At 29.9% G+C, this 23465-nt stretch overlaps 1 protein-coding gene across 10 annotated transcripts in view; it reads left to right on the top strand.

Annotated features, from left to right (window-relative positions):
• Positions 1-23465, top strand: part of CtBP (C-terminal binding protein) — a 284561-nt gene that overhangs the window by 195408 nt on the left and 65688 nt on the right. For 9 of the 10 annotated variants that reach the window (XM_075367884.1, XM_075367866.1, XM_075367872.1 and 6 more), the window contains 4 exons: positions 3926-4148; positions 10169-10293; positions 19183-19282; positions 21883-22023. In XM_075367884.1, the coding sequence (XP_075223999.1) occupies positions 3926-4148; positions 10169-10293; positions 19183-19282; positions 21883-22023 (589 nt within the window). The remainder of the gene's footprint in view (positions 1-3925; positions 4149-10168; positions 10294-19182; positions 19283-21882; positions 22024-23465) is intronic. The other variant, XM_075367882.1, reaches the window with a different exon arrangement.

Below are 23465 nucleotides of genomic sequence, written 5' to 3'. Positions count from 1 at the left end.
ATTATTATTATAATACCATTATACCATCAAAAAATTCTGAAATACCACTTAAACAGGAAAAAAATAAAAACAATAAATTCAGTACCAAATGCTAATGGTAATGAATGCTAAGGCCAATGCAGATAGTAGTAGTAACTTTACATAACAGTTTCACAGGTTTGTTTCATGATATTTATTTCTATGTACAGCTTTACAGTTCAGTTGGTTGATGAAATCTTGTGACAACTGATCACAACTCAAATCAATATAGTAACCATAACCCAACGTAAATAGATTCTATGTAAAAAAACATTAATGCGTTCTTCAGAATATTAAAAATTGCTTTTATTATGACTAACCATTGAGTGTACCAAACTGTTATGAGTTCCAATATTTAAAAAAAAATGAGTTTGGGAAATAAAATTGCTAATTTTATTACTTTTAAATGGGAAAAAATCTCTGTGTGTGATTAAAAGTATATACAAATGCCATTAAAATGGCAATAAACAGCTGTAATTTAGTTTTCCTGTTGAATATAGATAAACATGTCATAAAGTAGAGAGAAAGATATTATTTTAAATAGCCATAAAAGTCAGACATGTTTCAGGAAACCATATTTCAACTTTTTTTTTAAATGGTTAACTAAAATTTCTCTATTATTAATGTGATTAAAAATATAAGAGAAGTATTATTGTAAAAATAAATATTACTTTCTAATATCCTTAGAATGATCAATTTTTAATCTATTATATTACTTATTTGCAATTTTCCAAAATTATTAAAGTGATAAAAACTCGCAAAAATCAGCAATGTGGGTGATTGAAATTCTAATTGCATCATTCAAGAAGAATTTGAGAAATAAAATACAATGTCGATTATACAAATTTGGCTTTGCGAAGGTCAATTAAGTAGATTGACTTTAGCATGGCCGAATCCGGATTATTGGAAAATAAAAAAAAGTATATCATATGTATTACATTTTTCATTAATCCTTTATTCAAACATTAATTTTGTAATTATTCTTAACACATTTATCCAGAGGTCCCGGGTTCAAATCCCGATTAGGCATGGCTTTTCTCATGTTTTACAAATTTCCATTTTCACATTCTATGTACGATCTTAGTTTGCTTCTGTGATTAATTCATCATTAAAAAACAAATTACATTAATTTTTAATTAGTTTAACACAGACTAAATCGTGTATGATTTATGCTATACAAATTAAAAAACCCAGTAAAATTTAATATTGATAAAAATACATTTCCTGTAGAAACAAAGCTTTTTATGAATAGTTTTTTTAGATTTTTTCAATGTATTCATTTTTTAATTTTTTTAATTGCCTATTATAGATGTATGCAGTCCAAATACTTTGACAGCCAGAAAATCAATGTTTGGATAATCTTACCTCCCTTTGTAGTTATTAAAAGCATTTTTAAAAGGAAATACTTTAAAGCAAAAATTATTCCTGTACTTTTGATTAATTTTTTTTTTATAACACTAACGCTTTTTTCTTATATGTTGTTGTCTTAAGCATAAATTAAAAATACTATTCACATTTTGCAGAATTTTTTACAATCGTTTGTCAATTACAAAGTGCAGTAGTTATTTTTTCCCATTTCAATAGGACTAATGGTTCGTTGATTTTTTTTCTGAAAAGGTATGATAACTGCTGAAAATTAGAGTTTAAAAGAGTGTGGTATTATAAGTAGAGACTGTGAGTAGTGCTATTTAATTCTGTTTGACTTATTGAATTTTTTATGTTGAGTTTTTGTTAATAATGTAAATAAGTAAAACAACTTTTTCTAGTGAAAAATTGATGACATGTCAACATTCTACATAAAATTAAATCCATCGGTGGTAAGGTATTAATACTAATATTTTTATTGCTAAACTGAATTGTTTAAAAAAAAAACAGTATGAAAATAATAAAAATGATAGTATTTTCTTTATATAAAATATGTTTTAACTAAAAGAGAGAGAGAAAAGTAGAAGCAATAATTTTTCACAAAGATTTAAGAACAATATTTTTTTCTTAAACCATCTCATTTTTGGATTTAGATGGAGAATTTTTATTTGATAGTATTAGCTGAAAATGATATTATTAATTCATTACTGTTCTGAGAAACAAAAGCATTTTGTGTATTACAACAATAAAATTAATTGGGTCAGTTGCAAAAGCAGTGGTTTGTCAGTAATATTGTAGTTTCATACCATTTGATATTTCTGTCAGTCGTGATGTTATAAAATGCTTTGTAGATTCAAAAAGCAAATGTGGTAAAACAGGGTATATAAACTGAGAAAAGTTTAATCCCTCATCCTCTCTATCTCCCTCCTCTCATTCGTTCACAATCCTTTTCCCCTTATCCCTCCCTCTATGTCCCTTCTCCTATGGAGGATAGTTCCCCTACAAATAAAGTTTCATCGTGCGAACAGTTTATTCGGAAAAGTTTTAAGCTGCAAACTTCATGTATTACTTGCAAGTTGACGGCATGGCGCGGTAGGGAGAATAGTCCTTCATTTTCTTTAAGTTTCCCTGACTCGTTGCAAACTTCTCCGGGACTGTTTAACTTATGTAACGTGGGGGAGATGTTTAAGTTAAGAACACTATTTAAGCAGAATCTAATAATAACTTTTATGGCAGTTAGGAAACTTTGAAAGAGAGTAATATACTTTCATTTAATTAAAATTTTGTCAATTCGTTAGAAGGAAGAGAGAAGAAGAAGCTGCTTCTGGGTATTATAGATCTGCAGACTGATTTAGGTGTTCAGGTCCAAGTTTGCTTCATTAATGATAATGTATGCTGGTATCGGATAACATCTGTTTATTATATTTATATACATTAAGACAAGAGAAAAATAATTTATGTAGTATCAAATCGCAGTCAAGATTAAATTTTTATTATTGATAAGCCAGTTTTATACTTTAGAATAGCATTAACTGCTACAGTCATTAGCCTTTAATAAATAGCAGAATTATGTGGTGAAACTCCACTCAACATTGTTTAAGAGTGATCTAAGTATTCAGTATTTCACAACATTGGCAATTCCATTTCTTTTTTCTATGTAATTAATGTTTCTGTGATGTACTGTTTGCAAAATGTGCATATTCAGTATTAAATTTCCCCTCGCCAAGCATGAAATTGTTTGATATTCATAATAAGATTTGTACTTGGACTTTAGTATATAATTAGAGGTCAAATTTGTAGAGCTAGTGTGCATTTTTACAAACTAAGTGTTCAACAAAATGTATGTCAGACTTCAGGAAATGACTTGAGTAAAAAGAAGAAAAAAGGTGTTAACAGATCTAACAATGCTTTGATTTTCATGTTGTTTTTTTTTTCTTTTTTAAGAAAGTATACTTTTTTAATAAAATTATTATATATATATATATATATATATAAAATTAAAAATCGTTTTAAGTTGCAGTGTTTAAGAAAATGTTTCTTTTATCATATTATATTGAGTGTCATAAGCAGCATAATGGTGGTTGGTAGGCAACTTCCATACCTATTTATTTAATGCTAGCCTTTCTAAGGATATTAATGAGTGAAGATCCACTTAAGGCAATAAAACCTTCAAGAGTTTTCTTTTCTCTTCTTCACTGTAAGTTAATTGAGTACTCAGTATTCAGTTGTGCCATCACCTGATACACACTTCCAAGTGATGATAACATGAAAGCGTTTTTCACCCAGAAAAAAAATTTCACTTTGCTGAATGTGCTATTGAAAATTAACATATCAAACCCACTGAAATGTGAGTGGGATGCATATATATTTATATTGTATATACATGTTTAACTAAAAAATATATAACTTTGAAAGCATGTGGACAAAAGTAAAAAGTATATAAATATTACACTATATATCAGATATTATATATTTCTTTAGCATTAAAAATTTTAGTGCGTTTTTCCTATTTCGGCTTATAAACTGATTTTTTTTCTGATAGGCTGCTGGAGAATTAGGTATTGCTGTATGCAATGTGCCTGGCTATGGTGTAGAAGAAGTAGCAGATACAACCCTTTGTCTTATTTTAAATCTATATAGACGCACATACTGGCTGGCCAACATGGTGCGGGAAGGCAAAAAGTTTACAGGTCCAGAACAAGTTAGAGAAGCCGCTCAAGGCTGTGCCAGGATACGAGGGGACACACTCGGAATTGTTGGGCTAGGTATGTTATTTTTGTTGTAAGATGGTATTTTTTATATAAATATTTAGTTTTGTACAGTTGCTATATAAGAGTTGTGTTAAATTTGCTCATAAATAATATCAATATATTGAAAAAAATATGTATGTAGTGTATTTAGATCTAACATTACATGACATATAGGTTCATAATCCTAAATGTAAGTTGATTCTTTTTCCTTTTTGTTTCTTTTGCAGCCAATAAACTCATTATGTATTGATTTACAAGCTGAATTTTAGGTTAATTAACGATTTACTACTAGCAGACCTGGTAATGCTTCGCTATTGATAGATTTGAGTGTGTGTGTATATATATATTAAATGAACACAATTGAAAGTTTGATAAATATTTAAAAAATGAACATTACGGAATTTCACAAAATTTAATCTTTCACTTTATCTCTTTTTCAGTTTTTACCTACTTTTTTCCCCTTTTCCCCTACATGTAAATCAGTCTAGTAGTTTGTTAGTCTATAGCAGCCACACATACGAACATTGCCTTTTATATATATGTTGAAGAAGAAAGTCTGTTTGTATATTTGTTTATTTCGTAAATATATCTACACTGGTGCCACCTAGCGGATACAGTTGCAAAAATATTTTCATATTAATATATATTTTGAAAATGAGCCAAATCAGTCCATAAATACAATTTTTCTAAATATCTCAACCCCAGCGTTACCTAGCGGGGCCGTTTTTCACAGAAATATCTTACTATAACTAATATACATTCTGAATATGAGCCAAATCAGACCATAAATGGTTTTAAAAAAAAATTTCCAAATATCTCAACCGCAGTACCATCTAGCGGGTCCATTTTTTGCAGTGGTATTTGTTTTCCGTGTAATACATATTCTGAATATGAGCCAAGTTGAACCATAAATACAATTTTTCAAAATATCTTGACTCCCAGCGCCACCTAACAGATCCACACTAATTCAGAAATCTAGACTGCCATGCATGCAACAACTCAACAAAGTTTCATCGCAATTGGATGAATGGTATACGAACATAACAAACATTAATTCTTTTCTCACCAAATTTCATTTAAAAAGTTGCAGAAAATTTTATTTGCTGGTTTTATGGAGATTCTCTGCAAAATATATTAATAAAATATTTGTAATTTTTAACAAATCCATATTTTTTCCTGAAATATTTATACACTTAAATGTTCTGATATAAAAACATTCATGGAGGGCTTTAAATTAATCTGCAATTTCATACAAATTATTATTTTATTTTTAGTTAGTCCTCAGCCAGGTAATTGAATCTTGTAAATGAACATTAGTAATTATGCATGTATGTATATACAAAATATAATTTTTACCATATTCAAGTTTTAATGATTCAGTGTAATCGCAATCTAATCATTGTTATTAGGAGATTCATTCTCTGAGCTATCAATTCAAATTTTTTTCTCTCTGACAACAAACACATATTCATCATTATTTGAAAAATTTACCTGTCCCCAACTACTTTTTTTGACAAAGGCATGTTCATCTCCTCAGAGTAAAGTAATTTTTTATCCATAAATCTTAACCTTCTCTCTGCTTACCTTAAAGACAAAAGAAAATATTTAAAAAATTAAAGACATATCTTGGGTCATTCATCCATTTGAAGAGTCCCGAAAAAACATAAGGTCATTCTCACATAATTTCAAGAGAATTATCAGAACAGATATCATAGCTGCTAGTTAACCACACTAAATAATAAACTTTCCTTGCTACAAAAACAGGGTATTTCATTGAAGAATAATTAAAATTTCGCTACAGTTTTTTTTTTGTTCGATTGTGTTTACAAAAAAAAACCTATACAAAATTTTATTAGGTTGCTGATATTGATTAGGTTATTAAATTACGACCTACCATTAATAAACTAAAAAAAATCATTTTAAAAATATTGAAAATTTCGATTTCAACAATATAGGGGCTAAATATAAAAAATTTGAAGTGCAAAGAACACAAGAAACCCTCTTGAAGCATTTATTTAGTGATCAAAATTGTTTCACATTTAAGAGGTTTTTCTTGATTTTTGAGGTTATAACTTTTATATTAGTACAATATACAAGAAACCTTTTTATTTGCCATAAAACAAAAACATCTACAAAAACACTGCAAGTTGTGGAAATTTGAGATTTTTATCATCAGCCACATCAGATTTATATGAAGCCAAAATCTGAATTAAAAACAAAAAAAAAATTAGTTTTCAAAATCTCATTAAAATTTAATCATAAGTATATCACCATTAATATTATTTATAGTAAAACTACAATGTATACCCACATACAAAAAAATAATTCAAACTTTTTATGCCATCCCTGCCTCTTGAAACAAATTACGAAAGTGAAATTTCACTGTTTTTCGTGTTCAACTTTATTTGTAATTTTCTCATAGAAAGAAGAGAAATAGGTAAATAAACCATTGAACTAATCTTTTACCTGGAGATAATATGATTAAATTGCTTTTTGTTTGTTCCTTCCAGGATCAATAATTTTTTTCATAATCCCTTACAATCACAAAAATAGGTGTGTGCACCGTAACATAAATAGTCGTCACAAGTAAACTGCTTAAATAAAAACTAAAAAAAAGATAGTTTTAAGGTCCTTGAAATATGTAGGTCCACTATAGTGGATAAGTTTTAATTTTTTTCTTTCTGAATAAGTGAAAGCACAACTTATATTTTTGAATTCTCAATATAATATGCTGTTCAAAAAGTATTTGACCATGGAAAAAAATAGTGGCTTGGAGTCTCAGTCTTCTTCAAAGTAGCATTTTTGTGAATTTACACACTTAACTTAATGGTTTTTATATTTGTTGAAAACCTTCTTTGTAGTTCTTGAAATAGCTACCACTGTGCTTTTGTGTTATCATGTGTCCCTTTCAGTGGCATCTGATGTGCAGTGAATAACCAGTAATCACAAGGACGCTGGTGAACTTGAGAAATCCTGAATTAAATATGAAAAATAGGCGATTGTTATCATGATGTCATTGCCGCTTGCCTGATTTCCACAAGTTGCCAATCTGCCCTACAATGATGCTGTACCTCCAAGTGCTGTATATTATATATGCTGTATTTGCTATATTTATTTGTGTTGTAGGCAGTTTGGCCTCTCCTGGTTTGTATTCATGATGCACGGCTAGGTAGTCAATAAACAGTAAGCATAGCATTCACTACTTTCTTCACACACCCAAGTTTAATCGCAGTCTGAAGAAAGTTAGAAACACCTTTGTTGTACTCCAACATGTTCGGTCTTTCATCAGAATGAAACTGTTAAAGAAGCTTTGGAACAAATCATTCATGTGGTGATATTCTTCTACACACTCTGTCATTATGTACAAAATAAAATATTAACTAGCACCTGGTACACATTGGCTGCTAGACAACAGCTTACATTCTTTAGTAGTTACCAAAAAACATGCATTGCATTACATAATAGGCCATGCTCTACCAAGTTTAACTTCTTGAATTCTAATTATTTTTAAGAACATATGGTTTTAAAAGACCTCATTGTTTACAAGTTCTTTTTTCAACTTGTGATATTTCTCTATTTAAGAGTATGTTAAACACAGCTTCACACTTATTAAACTTAGTGAAAATTTTCCTTAAATTTCAATGTCCACTTATTAGGGATTATTATACTTTTGGGTTGTATCAAAATAATTACAGTTTTTCACAAAACAAAAAGATGGGAATGGCATTGACTTTTCTTAAGCAGTACAAGAGGAAAGGAAATGAAATGAATTCTTTAGCAGCATTAGGGAGAGTATTAGTATTGGGGATAAGACATGGATTTGGTTCATCAGTATTGAAACAGAAGAATAACCCATGAATGGATGCGTACACATTCTCCAAACAAACAAAAAAAATTTTTTTAACGAACAAAATTATTTAATTTATAAATAATCCTCATATTTGTAATTCAGGAAATATCTTAAGAATATATTCAATGTTATATGTGATCATGTTTAAGTAATGTTTAACTAGTGCAAGTAATATTATTTTGTCTCTGTTGTCAGTTTTTTTATAACTTAGTGTAAGGGACATTTGATCATTTTCTGGAATAGCAATGAAAATATATATTTTCTTTTGCAGTGTTCACTTAAGCCTACAATAGCTTGATACACTTTTCCAGAAATATTTAGGTTTTTATTCAATCTGAAAATTTTAACATTAATTGATTAATGTTATGCTTTATGCATCCCAAAAAACAGTTGCCATAGCGTATCCAATTGAAGCAATGACTTTTGCCTTCTTAGGAGCATATATACTGGTTTCTTATTGTTTTGACTGTTCTTTGTATATTAATGAGTAATTCATGTTGTATTGACGGTTATGAAAAGATATAGAAGTTGATTTGGATTGCATTATTTTATTAAACAAAATAAGTCAAATTTTTTTCATAAATTTTTCACACTTTCATCTCATTCGTATGTTCTGTAAGTTGCTTGTTTTTTGTTCGTGTACATTTGAATTCACCGCCTAGAACTAGTCCATTTTAGGTGGTATAGTCACAAAAAATTATTAAGTCTTGTGATTAAATAATGAAACATCATTATGGTTTTACTAGTTAAATACTTATGGCAGTCAAATTGTACTATATACTCACTATATGGTACTTGAATTTTCCATTTTTTAAAAATATAAGTTGTTTACTTTGAATTTCTAAAAATTAACCAATTGATAATATGTCAAGAAGTTTTAATTGAAGTTGTTTGAAGGTTGATTATATCATCACTTTAATGATTCTTTTAGGATCATTGAAGTTAAGACCAGTTTCAGTTGCCTTTTGATGCATAAAGTGATGTGTAAAATTTCTAGATATCAAAATATGCAAATGAGTTCTGATAAACGTATCTGGCAACATTTATTAAATCTTCTTGTCAGTTTGTTTTTGATTAACAGAAATTCATATTTCAAGAATAGATTGAAATATTCTTTTAAAATTCAGCATTCATATTTAATCCAATGTTTTTAGAGAAAAAAATATGTGTACATATATCCTATTTACATTCTCAAAGTTCTCTAAACTCCAGATTGGTAGCCATATCAATACTTTTTTCAAAATAAAAAAGAATATCGCATTAAAACATGTGTATAAAATTTTATATTATTTTAGTCACTTATTGTTGTATGAATTTCTGTTTAAAGAGTATAAAAATACAGATCAATGAAAACAAAGGAAAGAAATTTTCTTTCTTTTATGTTTCCAAATCACTTCTGAAAGTCATGTCTTGTATGCATGTTACAGTTTGTATTTGTTGCGCTAGTGATAAGTTATGTTTAAGATTTTTGTGGTGTTTTGTATGTGTATGAAGGAGTTGCTTTATTACTTGAAATTTTTAAACAATGCCAAAAAAAAAGCCTTTTAATATGTCAAATTAATATTAAGTTTAAAATGAAGTTTTTTAAGATTGAAGAAGTGGTGGGAATTCTGTCAGATTCTGGTAAAACATTTATCTATAGGTCACTGACTTTCATATTACAGCATTCTGAGTGAGTTCGGTGTGGTACAAGAAGGAAAACTACAGGGGCAAACTTTAATGGGAAAGTAAGATGCAGTCTGTAATGTTCAGATAATTAAGTATTTAGAATGTACTGTGCATTTTTAGATTAATTAAATCATTAGAAGAATTGGGAAGAAAGAATTTCTTAGCAAGTGATTTGAAAAGAAAGTAGTTCTCTCTTTTTTAAAGATATAAGCTATTAAAGAGAGTAATCTGAATTTTTTTAATAGTCATTGATTCATTGATATAAAATAAATTTTTTTTTTTGTTTTCTGGAATTTTGGTTATATTTTTTTTTTTACTTCGTTCCAAATTGATAATGCGTAGTACATCATATTTACAACTCAGGAAGTTTTGTTACTTATAGTCTTAACAATAATTAAATGATCTAGCAGTTTCATAATTTTTTGTTAAAAATAAGTTTTTTTAATTATAATTTGATATTCACAATTAAGTTTTATTGTGGTGAATAATATAACTATTAATTTTCTTCTTTTTTAAGGTCGTATTGGCTCAGCAGTGGCCCTACGTGCAAAGGCATTCGGTTTTAATGTCATATTCTATGACCCTTACTTGCCAGATGGTATCGAGAAGTCTCTTGGGCTTACACGTGTTTATACATTACAGGTAACCAAATTTTGTTTCATTTATTTTTGTTAGTTTTGTTATTCTCATCATCTTCCTGCCTCTATCTATGAGGTTTCATAAAAAATACATGGAATTTTAGTTTTTCTCTAAAAATTTATTTATTCATCAATATTGATTTTGTGTTGCCTTCAAAGTATTTCCCTTCAGATATAATACATTTGTCCCAGCGCTTTGTCAAATCTTCGAAGTACCTCTGGAACACAGTCTCTTCAGTATGTCGTTTAGCTCCTTCAGCGATTCTATTTATCTTTTCAATGTTGGCAAAACATTGTCCTCTCATGGTTCTTTTTCAGCTTGGGAAATAGGAAGAAGTCACATGGGGTCATGTCCAGTGAATACTGAGGCTGACGCATTATCATAGTGCAATTGCCATGAATTGTTTTGTGAAAAATCTGGCCATTCTTCGGATCAGTTCATGTAAATGGCGTATAACTTCTAAATAGTACTCCTTTTTGACTGTATGACATGGTGGAGAAACAATGATACACTAAGCCACAAATAAAAGAACAAAATTTGTAATTAGACGTAATTTAGACTAAATTTTATTTTTATTATTAATTTTACAGATAATTGGTCCTTGTCCCCTTCAATGTGTTGTCCTCCCATATTCCCACACTTTTCCCAGTGGTTTTTCCACTTCACGAAGCAGTCCTGGATAATTTGAAATCTCCTTTAAGGTCCGTGACAAATTTGCTTTAATGTCATCAATAGTCTCAAAACAGCATCTTTTTATCACTGATTTTTAATTTTGTAAATAAAGAAAAATTGCAAGGAGCCAGGCCTGGCAAGTAGGGAGGCTGAGGAAATCTCATCTGATTGAATGGGTCATCTGATTTTTGTCACGAAACTAATGAGTTGGCAGCTGGAGTATGCAGGCGCATTGTCATGATGAAGGAACCATGAGTTGAACCATAACTCTTGTTTCTTTTTGCGGATTTTTTCACATTTCGCCTTGAGGCAAGAATTCAAAATGCACAATTCCATTAAAATTGGAAAAAACAGAGATTATTACTTGGACATTGGATCAAGACTGACATGCTTTCTTGGGGCATGGATATCCTTTGCCAATTCATTTTGATGACTGAACTTTTGTTTCAATGTCATAGCTGTAAAACCCGGTTTTTTCTCCTATTATTGTTTACATGAATGTTTGATCGTCATTGGCTTGTTCAAAAAGTTACTGACAAATGCCCACTCGTTCTTTGTGCTGTTCGGTTATCAAACAAGGAACAAACTTTGGTGCAACTCGAAGCATGTTCAATTTTTCAATCAAAATTTCATGGCATGATCCAATTGAGATGCTAACCTCTTCTGCAAGTTCTCTGATAGTCAGTCGGTGGTTTGTGTGCACCAGATCACTGAGTTTCTGAACGTGGGTGTCATCAGTAGAAGTCGTAAGGCCTACCTTCCTGATGAAGAGTCACGAACACCACTTTTAAATCATGAAAAATCATTTGTAACATTGCGTATGACCCAGAGCATCATTTCCATAAGTTTTTTCAAAAGTTGAAATTTTTCTGTGAAAGTTTCTCCAGTTTCAAGAAAAATTTTACATTGTTTCGTTGCTCCTGAAAATCACACATTACAAAAATCACTACTAAAATACATTGCACTTAAACTAAATGAGATACCAACAATCCAAGAACATATGGTTACAGAGGAGGTTATATAGAACACAATGCAACCAACCCCTGTTACTAAATATCTTCATTGACATAATTAATAATATTAAGTTATTCTCAGAATAGACCTCATAGGCAGCGCAGAAAATTTGAAAATTCCACATATTTTTTTTTTTTTATCTAACATTGTGTCTATATCCTGTTCATGTTCCAGCTGATGTTGAGTCTGGGTGTTAGCAAGGCCTCTTGATATTTGATCTTCCTAACACCTCTCCTCCTTGAACTGCTGCCATCTGTATCTCTTCTCCTCACTGTCACTAATTCCCTTCTTTCATCAATCTCTAATCCCTCCATTTTCTTTGGCAACCTCTCCTCACCATTCTTTTAATGTGTCCATATCATCGTAATCTTCTTTCAACTCTGTCCTTCATTCTTTCCATATTTAATTCCTCTTTATTATCTTGTTCTACATTCCTTATCCTATCCCTTCTTGTTTTGCCTTTTATCACTTGAGTAATGTCATTTTTCCTGTGTGGAGTCTACTCTAATCCTTATTTGTCATCTTCCCCTACTCCAACCATATAGTACATTAGAGAAGTAATATAATTCATACATCATGATCTTAGCTTTTTCTGGTACCTTTTTTCCACACCATATGCTTTACAACTTCTCCCTTTTTGTTGAATTCTTTTGATGTTTCATCGTGTATCGTACCATCTCACTTCCCAATTAGGCAAAAATTATCAAATTAGAGCGTTCACCATTTAATTCAATATTTCTTTCTATGTACCTTTCTCTCCTAAAAACCATCACTTAACTCCTTTCTTGACAAGTCCATATTTCTACATGGTACTAGACTATGCATTCATCTGGGTCTGTACATCTGCTCTTTTCACCCGATAAAATCATGACATCAGCAAATATCTTCTCTTTTTTTTTTGTCTTTTTCTCCCACTATTTTTCTCACCTGGAGGTCCATTCCTTCTATAACCATATTGAACAATGCTAGGATAACATTCTTCCCTGTTTCAGTCAATCTTTTATCAAACTGTTTTTGTATTTTGACACTGTGGAAACCAACTTCTGATTCGATACCGAGAACATCTGAGATCTACTGCTTCACTAAGCATCAGAGCTAACTGCCTTTTCTCAGCTTTAAATATAAAATTACTTCCAGTATCAACAGTTAAGATAAGACACGATGCAACACCTTTGGGCAACCTCAGCTGCAAGAGAGAATCAAATTCCACCACCAACAATAAAGGACCCAACACACTGCCCTGGGAACATTCCTTGGACAGTGTCTTGCCGATCTCATGGCTGCCCTTGCAGAACAGAACATCCAGATGACTGAAGTAACTTTGTATAAGTTGCAATTCACTTACAGTACATTCTCTTTTTTGGAGTCAGTAAATAGCAGAAATCCACCATAAATTATTAAATGTTCCAGAAATATCCAGGAAAACCTTCAGGACATATTCCATCTCACTGGTCATTACCACACTCATCACATGAAGTAGGTCTCCTCAGTACTCTTTCTGGGACAAAACCTGTACTGATTCTCCATCAACAATCTTTGCAAGGTTAACCTCTCATTTATACACAGATAGAGAACTTTTTCAAAGACCTTACCAATAACCGGTAGCAATGTCAAGGGCCTATACGAAGTAACGGCAGGTTCTTTGTCGCCACATTTAAACAATAGTTTTACAATCCCCTTCTTCCAACATACAGGGAAGTATCCACCAAACAACAATATTAAAAATGTGTAACAACTCTCACACTCACCTCAGCCGAGCGAACAAGAAGCTATGCTGTTATTCCATCAAAGGCTGGAGCCTCCCTAGCTAAACTACAGATAGCTTGACGAGCTCTTGGTAATCTCCTAGGACACTGCACCCCCATTGAACTGAGTGACCTCTCGCTGCACCTGCAGACGGTATGCGGTCTCCAGTCTGTTTATGAATTCTTCCCATGTTTTTTCCTTTTCTCCCTCAGTTACTTACTTGCACTTTTTCTTTTCGGAAATATACACCTGCCAATCCTCCTTTTTTCTGGTTTTACAAAATTTCCTCCAGGTTTTGTTTTTGCTTTTATAGCTTGAATTGTAAATCATTCCATCATTTTGTTTCTTTTTCTTTTCTCCTTACATACTTTCTTTTCATACTGCAATATTGTCTGTTTAGCATGCATTAAGGAGACTTCTCCATGCGATCTTCAAGTTTATTTGGGTCTTCTACCCACCCATTTCCTGCACAATATTTTCTATATTCCTCTGCCTTTGTTCTGTCCTTCAATTTCCACTCTCCATCCTGTTTTGCCTTTTTTATTATTTGCTTTTAACATACAGTTGACTTTCCACTGGGAGCTAGCAATTTATGATCCTGCTAAAATTCTTACTAAAGGGTTAGATTGAATTTCTATTGAAAAAGTTTTAAAGTAGTTTGTTCATACATAACTAAATATACGCAGTTACAAACATATCTCTTATAAATCGTCAGATGGTTTTCTATTATTCATCATTGATCAGCAGTTTATAACATGTATATTTTATATACTGTTCTACAACATAGTTGAGGAATTTTAAGGGAATACTGATCCATTTTTTTTTTTTTTTTTTTTTTAAAGCTAGCTACTTGCTACTTTTCGTAATTAAAACTTTTCATTACCCATCGAGTATGTCAATCTTCCATCTTCAGTTTCTTGACCGATATTTTTTTTACCTCATTTTCATTAACTACTCTCATTTTTCTGTTTCTCATCTCTCTAGTCTTCCTCTAGAACAATCATTAGCAATTAAATTTTGAAGCTTACTCGGTATATTTTTCCTCACAGATTATGCTGCCTGAGTTGTTCTCACATATGACACCAATCTGTCCAAATTTCTTCATGGATACCACTTGCAGATTTACTGTATTCTTTGCTGTTATTTTCTATCAAATCCATATTGTGTATCATAATGTTCATATTGCATATCTTTAACCTTCCTTGTCTCATTCTATGATCCATCACCTCTAAATGTAGATATGTGACATTTCTGTGAAGAAATAGTACAAAAAGAAAATTATATTTATGAGTAATATTAATTATGGCTATTCTAAGTCAGAAAATAGGGTCAGTCATAACAAAGAGATACTAGACTCCTAATCATGATTAGTTGTCTATGAAGATATTGCTGATTAGTTGCATATACAGAAATTATACCTCTGAAAGTTGATTGTGCAGTTCTGCAGATTGGAGTTATTTCTAAGTGATTATAAAAATGCCCTGATGTACAGAATTGCAGTTACGGTCAATAAAATATTGTATTTAAAAAAAAAAAATTTGCTAAGTTTGAGAATGGTTGGAAATTAATAGGGAACATTATTCCATTTCAATTGTGACTTCTGAATTGACTTTGTTAAAAACAATGTAGTGATATATTTTATAACATCATTATTAATCTTTTCTTTATGAGTTAATGTTATTTCTTGGTTATTGCCAGTTAAAAATAAATTGTTTTATGTATAAACTCAATACATTTACCAATAATAAAACTTTGCCTATTTGACTAATAATTGCTCTTATTTTTGTATTTAGAATAAACATTCTTTAAAAGCTGGTTGTAACTATAACATTATGGAACAGCATCCCTTTGTCTTATATTTGAATCATGGTAGACCAGTTATTATATTTGGTGATTTACTGTAAATGATGCAAAAGTCACACCAGTGATGTTTAAGCTTTAGCTTTTCAAAAAAAAAATTGAAGATTGTGTTACACTTATACAATAAAAACTAAAATTTAAAAATACATTCATTTATTTTCAATTCATTGTTAAAGGAAAAAAGCAGAATTATCACACTCAGGACTAGTTTCATTTCACAGTTATGAGACTGTTACTTTTCGTGAGCTGCTTGCACCATAATATTGAGCTGATGAAGCAATTTGAACTTGATGTTGCTAATATTTTTGCTTTTATTATAATTGTTTTTTTATTTTTTGTTCTCTAAAGCCCTTTTTTTGTACAAATTTAGTTCTATTACACAAAAGTTGTCTTTTTTTTTTTAGAAAAACCAGAAGTTTTTCTTAAAGTTTTCTCCTATCTGCTTTTGAGGACCAAACTTTGTTTCTGTTGAAAAGTTGCCATTCCCTACTCCATACTTTTTTTAACCTTTAAACTATATGGAGTTAAAAAAAAATATGTACTTCTCACTTAAGGTAGACAACTTGAATAATGAACAACATTATTTAAATTAGGTACAAGGTGTGTTCAAAAAGTAACGAGAATTTTTAAATTTCACGTGTTGTGTATTAGTCCAATTTGCGGGAATTTTTTCATTGTTGTATTGGTAAACATGTCTGAAAGGTACCTGTACATATTTAGCCATATTGGATGTTTAGTCTGTTGTCAGTTGTCAAAAGGATAACATATGTTTTGGTACAATATATGTTTTTTTTTTTATTTGTATAAATAATGGATCAGAAAATTTGTATTAAATTTTGCTATAAGAATGGAATAAAGTGTAGCAATGTTTAAAAATGTTAAATACTGCTTTTGGTGTGCTATGAGTAAAGCAAGGGTTTACGAGTGGTATAAGCGTTTCCAAGAAGGTTGTGAAGGCGAAGATGATGAACCCCAGCTCATCAACATCCGATGAAAATGTGGAAAAACTGAAAGAAATGATTATGAATAATCGCCGAAGCACAATCAAAGAAATCACTGATGATGTTGGGATATTAATTGGCTCATGCCATGAAATTTTTTTGGATGTTTTGGGTATGAAATGTGACAGCAAAATTGTTGAATTTTGAACAAAAACAGTAGTGAATGGAAGTTGCTCAGGAGTTGCAAAACGAAGTCAACAACGATGTAGAACTACTGAAACATGTCATAACAAGTGATTGATTAAACGTGGGTTTACAGATATGATATCAAAACTAACTAAACTAACTTGGCTTAGTCATCCCAATGGAGGCATTCTGGATCACCACAACCGAAAAAAGCTTGAGAACTACGGTCGAATATGAAGGTTATGCTCACTGTGTTGTTTGATTTTTAACAACATAGTGCATCATAAGTTTTTGCCGCAAGGTCAAACTATCAATAAGGAGAGTATTACCTACTAGCTCAACGTCATTTGCGTGAAGTAATCCGAAAAAATGTCAGGATTTGTGGTAAAACGCGTGATGGATTTTGCATCACGATAATGCACCTGCTCACACTTCATTGCTTGTTCGTCAATTTGTAGCCAAAAACAACACTGTAATGATATCCCAGCTGTCATATTCACCAGACATGCCCCCCCCCCCCCCCCCCGTGTGACCTTTTTCTATTCCCAAAAATAAAGAGAAACTTAAAGGGCTGTATTTTTACAAGCATAGATTAGATTAAAAGCGAATAGCTGAAAGAGCTAAACACTATTCCAAAGATCTAGTTCCAGAAGTGTTTCAGGGATTGGGAAAAGCACGGCGTAACTGTATAATATCTAATGGGGACTATTTTGAAAGGGTATAACATTAATATAGACGAATAAATAAAATTCTTCCCAAAAAACAAAAATTCTCATTATTTTTTTCAGCAAACCTCATATATGTTAAAACAAGTTCAAGAATTGATCAGAGTATAATTCATTACCAAGATATTAAAAGTAAACAACACTAACTTTTATTTCTAATTGGTAACAATTAAGCCGAACACAGGTGTTATTTAATAAAAAAATAACTTTATTTAGAAAAAAATCATACCTTTACAATTTTTGAATATTTAGTAATTAATAACGACCTCTTTATTCTTAATCACTTCGCGTACATGATTTGGCATCAATTCAACAAGTGTGTACACATTTTTTTTTTATTTGATACCATATCAATATGAGGTCAATTTTTATGTTATTATACATTTTTGAGAGTCATTTTTTAACTATTGCTCAAAGATTTTCAACTGGATTTAAGTCTGGGGAGTTGCTTGGTCAGAGAAACACGTCATAGTTTTGTTGGTGAAGAAGTTTTCCATTTTTTGGCAATATGGCATGACACCAAATCTTGTTGGAACACTGTTTTGTTTTGAGAATTTGTTGCGTCACAACCCTTTCCTTAAGAATCTTGATATATCCATCATTTTTCATTGCACCATCTACTGTTAGTTATGAATAAGGGCTTTCAAATGTAAAACAATCCTAAAGCATTTTTTTTCTGATGGTGTTTAACTAATTGTTGAATATAAGCCAGTGATGTATTTTCATTTGATGCTTTTCTGTATATGGAATCCTTTGCACCTGAATATAAAAATGTGATGCATCAGAAAACATAGGATTTTCCTAGTCTTCTTTGGTCCAATTAACGTGTGCTTTGGCCCTCAAAAGCCCTGTTTTATTTATGCATTGCTGGTGTTAAATGCTCCTTTTTAGCTGACTGTTAAGCTTTCTGTCCATCTGCAAGATGTTGGTATACAACAGTTGTCACATGTAAATTTGTTCCACTGGCTGCTAATTTTTTATTTAACTTCACAACAAATCAGTTTGAATCAAGTTTACTTTTTCTCACTACAGGCAGTGTAACCACAACATAAAAATTAAAAAAAATTCCCTTTGTTTGGATTAATTTACACACTACTGTATGTTAAGCTCCTAATTAGATAATAGACAATATGTCATTTCATTTATAAATTTTGGGTAATTTTCAGAACAATACTTTATATCGATATCTTTATATCTCTTTATTTCTTTGATTTCATTATATTTCTCCAGCGATGTAATACAGGACCATTATTTAAATGCATTTATTTTTAGAGATTTTTTTTTTCAGGAATAAAACATCTTATACTTTTATATACAGTAATTTAATGTTGTCATTCACTCTTACAATTAACCCTGTGTCATGTGATATTATCTTGGTTCATAACATTTACCTACCCCTATACATTGGTTTGATTAGCAGGTATTTTTGGAAAAAATTTGTTGTGACCAAGAAAATACATGCCATACTTGATGTAGTTGACAAACTGTGAATAAAATGATTTGTCCAAATTTTCTCTTAGAAACCGTACTTGATGTGTACATTTTTTCCTGTTGAAGTTAGTTTTTGTGAATATGTACTATTTAACTATACTCTTAGGCTCTTGTTTTATATTTATATATGTGTGTGTGTGTGCATATATATATATATATATAAAAATTTATAAATTACATTTGATAGTTATGTACTGTATAAAGCTCTTCTTTTTTTGTAATTAGTGATGTTAGTGTTTTATATTTTCTGTTTACAGGATTTGCTTTTTCAGTCTGATTGTGTGTCATTGCACTGCACTTTAAATGAACATAATCACCATCTTATAAATGAATTTACTATCAAGCAGATGAGGCCAGGTTTGTATGCCAGTTTCGGCAACCATTTACTAGAATTCCTGAAGTTTAATGTTTTTTTTTTTTTCAGCTTTTATGGTTGCTTGTGATAGTTTTCCAAAATTAGTTACTGGCTAGGATTACCTAAATATAAATAATCCATAGTTTTTTCACTCCATATGTTCTCTGACAGTATTAATGAAATAGAGTAAATTATTTTTGTTTTATATATCTCCTGTCATCCTTAGTAAGGAGGATCTAACAAGGTCTGACCTAAACTCAAAGAACCAATCTGGAAAAGAATGGTTATTAATGACAATAGATGCAACACCTGTGCTGGAATCAATGATTCTTCACTATGTAAATAAAAAAAATTAAATTTTTCTGAAGCCATTTCTCTCATCGTGAGAAGTTACATAAATTGGTAAGCCTGGCTTCTTTTAACCTTTTTTTTTTTATATTTGCATAGTGGAAAGTCACTTTATAGCTGTCAGTAAGAATATTTTACTATATTTTTTATGTAAGTTTATGTTGAGAATATAAAAAAGCTCTTGCAATTTACTAAAAAAATAATTTCCTTCAGAATAGTTTCTCAGGTTTTTTTTTAATACGTTAGCTAAGTTTCAGCATTTTGTGCAAGGAGCTCTGGAGTTTGAGAACTTTTAAAAAAAATTGTGTCCTTTGTCTGACATGTAACAATATTACTTTTGTATTAATGAGAAAGTAAATGTTAATTGACATTTTTATGAATTCAGAGATTTTTCCATATATGAATGAAATAACTTGAAAACAGAATAAGTTTTATAAAGTAAAAGCTGTGACTGTTACTAAGCTAAGTGGTTATTTGTATTACACTTGAATTCTGTAATTAATTAATTATTATTCTTTTTTTACTCCTGTTTACATTTTAGAATTCAGCAAGTAGATTGATTTTATTTTTATGAATTTTGTATATATTATAATGATATACATAATATATTTAATTATAGACTAATTAAAAAATATTTATCAATATATTGCATGAATAATTTTTAATTTCTTAAAATCTGTGACTTATTCCAATGTCTGTTTTTGAACAGAATGATAAAATAAAATCTAATATTAAAGAAAAAAAATAGTTAGGAATGTAGTTTCATCATTTATTTTGCTACTTTTTATGTTACCAAGACATTCAGTTGACAAGTCATTGTCAAAAATTAATGATTAATGATTTTTATCAATGATTGTACAAAAAAAAATTTTAAGCTACTTCATTCTTAAAATCACTTTATTCCGTTAGTTAAACATTCTTATTAGTTACTGTTAATGAATCAGTGTTAGCTTATTCATGATTATTTATAGTCAAAGTACGCAGAGCTATTTATTTGCTTGCTTTATGTGGTTAGTTACATCGTGAAGATGTAAAATAATATTGCTTACATTGTATTTGTTTATACTGAAAATTACATTCTATTTTAAAAATGACTGAACACTCATGACAGATGTTATACTTTTTCAAAATCAAAAATATTAAAATGGTTATTTTGTGATGTTCATAATTCCATGAAATAAATTCATTGTTATTTCACTATATAAAATCATGTTTAAGTCACTTAAATCATGTTTTAAATCATAAGTCACTTACATGTAAGTGACTTGATAATAAATATGTAATAACATTTATTTTATTTTTGTTTCATCAGTACGTAACTGAAAATTATCTTAAAATTGTCAGATGTATAGATCATTATCAGATATGTTAATAGTAATTATTATTTTGATTAAGTGAAAATTACAAAATTATAGATAATTGCTGTGAATAGACTCAAGCGTAATAAAATCTGTCTGTACATTACCTGCTGCTGGTGGTTACTTGTAGCCGCTCAAATATTCTAAATGAATTTAAAACATCCATGTAACTTTCCTCATTATTATTCTACACTCTTGTACAAAAAAAAATCTTTAATTCATTAAATTTTTGTCCAGATTATCTTTACTACATCCTTCGTACAAGGATTACAGTATTTTAATCACTTAGCTGTATTCTTCTGCAATCAAAAAAAATTGTTTTCTTAACCTTCACAATTAAACTCAAACGCTATACTACTTGCCAATCTGAAATTGTATGATGTGTAGTAATTATGTCCATTGCGTTCAGTTTCTTCCTGAATTCTAAATTTTCTTTTGATCCCTACTTACAGATGTTATATGACTATTTACAACTCAATCTATTTAAGAGTTCCCTATATTTGAAGTCATCTCGTTGTTTTATGTTAGCCCAAATACAACAATAATAGCCGTCTTCAATCACTCCTACAGTAATATATTGTATGTGTTTGTACTTTTTTATACTTACTCTTTCCATCCTACATATTCATAAAAAGTACATTGAGTGGACTACGTACTACAATTATTATCAGACATAGAGATATTTTTGAATTATTATGATTAATGTGAGCATTATTATGATTTTTCATGAGCTTTTGGGATTCATCTTTTTACCATCTAATATTGTTCTTTTGGGAAATTTTTTCATTAAAATTTTTTTAAGTTGAAGTTTTCTTTGTAATGTATTATTATTTAAAAAATTTTAATTTACCTGTAACCTTGAAAACCCATTACTCCTTTTGTTTTGGTTTCTGTAGGTGCATTTCTGGTAAATACAGCCCGTGGTGGATTGGTCGATGATGATGCCCTTGCAGCAGCATTAAAGCAGGGACGTATTAGAGCTGCAGCCTTAGATGTACATGAAAATGAACCTTACAATGTGTTCCAAGGTGAGCAACGTAAGTATTGCACTTGCTACATATTATCAGTTGTAGTGTCTCAAAATCCAATTTGTAATATAGTTACATACACATATGTATATATATTATGCAAAGAGAGTTGAATATATTCTATTATTTATATAGAGTTCTATATAATTCAAATTTAATTAAGTTAATTCAAAAATACATAGTTACATTTGTCAAAAATAAATAAGTTTTAATTCAGTTTGATATTCTCTACTTTGAGTGATGGAGAAAGGGAAAGTGGAGATTTCCTGTTTCAAGAAATAATAATAGACTAATCAAACGTATCCAAAAACTGTACTTGAGTGACTTAAGTGTACTTACCTCAAAGTAATAACTGGTAGACAAAATAATTATTGGAAAATAAATCAAGATTCATAAATAGAATCATTTGCTTGTCAAAAGTTGACTTGTTTTATCTTTGATTTCTTAATTTCATGTGTAATGTATTTTATTATTTACTTTCATTAAAAGTATTTTGTGTTAAAAATAATCTTAATAAAAGACAAAAATATAAAAGAACTAATTCTATGTAGGTTACCATCCTGAAAATTAATTGTAATTTTTTAGTATGTATGTGCTGAAGTGCTTCTGGCTGTAGTTTCTGTAGCAGAAAATGCCATCTTGCGTTCAGAATGTTATGAGAAACAACCTAATAAATTTAAATGATTTTGGTTAAACATGATTTATTTCTCTGGCAGAAAATCAAAAATTCATAATGTTTAATACATTGTTCATAGTATTAGCCCAACCAAATTACACTATAAGAAAAAAAATTGTTACCTGGACTTTTATAATTGGAATTGTTAAAAGGGCTTATAATAAATGTAAAAAAAGTAAATGCGTGTACAGTAGTGGTGGGGGGTGGAAAATGGTATTATTCCAATTTCCGGTAAAAGTTGACATCAAAAAAAAGTTATAGTCATGCAAAAATCGACAACTTTTGTAGAAGTCACTTTTTAACACACCTGAAAATTTCCAAGAAAAATGTGAGAATCTTTTCTTTTATTTTTCATTTCTACAAAAATAATTTAACTTTGACAAAACTTTGTGAAAGTATACCTTTCTGTGTCTTAGATAACTAAATTTTTTTAGATAAAAAAATCTAGAAGTTTCCGAGATTCATTTTTTCCAGTTTGAAATTTTACTTTTTTTTTTTTTGAAAAATTATACTTAGAAAAATCATTGTACAGAGTTCTGCCAGCGCTCATTTTTTTTTTTGTTTTGATGTATACTTTTTGGTAAAATAAAAAATATTTATTCATGATTCAAAAACATGCTTAAAAATGCAAAAAAAGAAATGATTTTCAGCAATGAATCGTTCAGTAATTGTTGATAATTTGTTTAAATTTTTAAAAATTAAAAAATGATAGCACCATTCAATTGTACGGAAAAAAAATACAAAAAAAACTGTGTTTTCATTGTTTGACCTGAAA

This window comes from Lycorma delicatula, chromosome 1, assembly GCF_047948215.1.
Source record: "Lycorma delicatula isolate Av1 chromosome 1, ASM4794821v1, whole genome shotgun sequence".
Classification (NCBI taxonomy): domain Eukaryota; kingdom Metazoa; phylum Arthropoda; class Insecta; order Hemiptera; family Fulgoridae; genus Lycorma; species Lycorma delicatula.
Note: the sequence above shows the minus strand (reverse complement) of the source record. Positions and strands in the feature narration are given on the sequence as shown.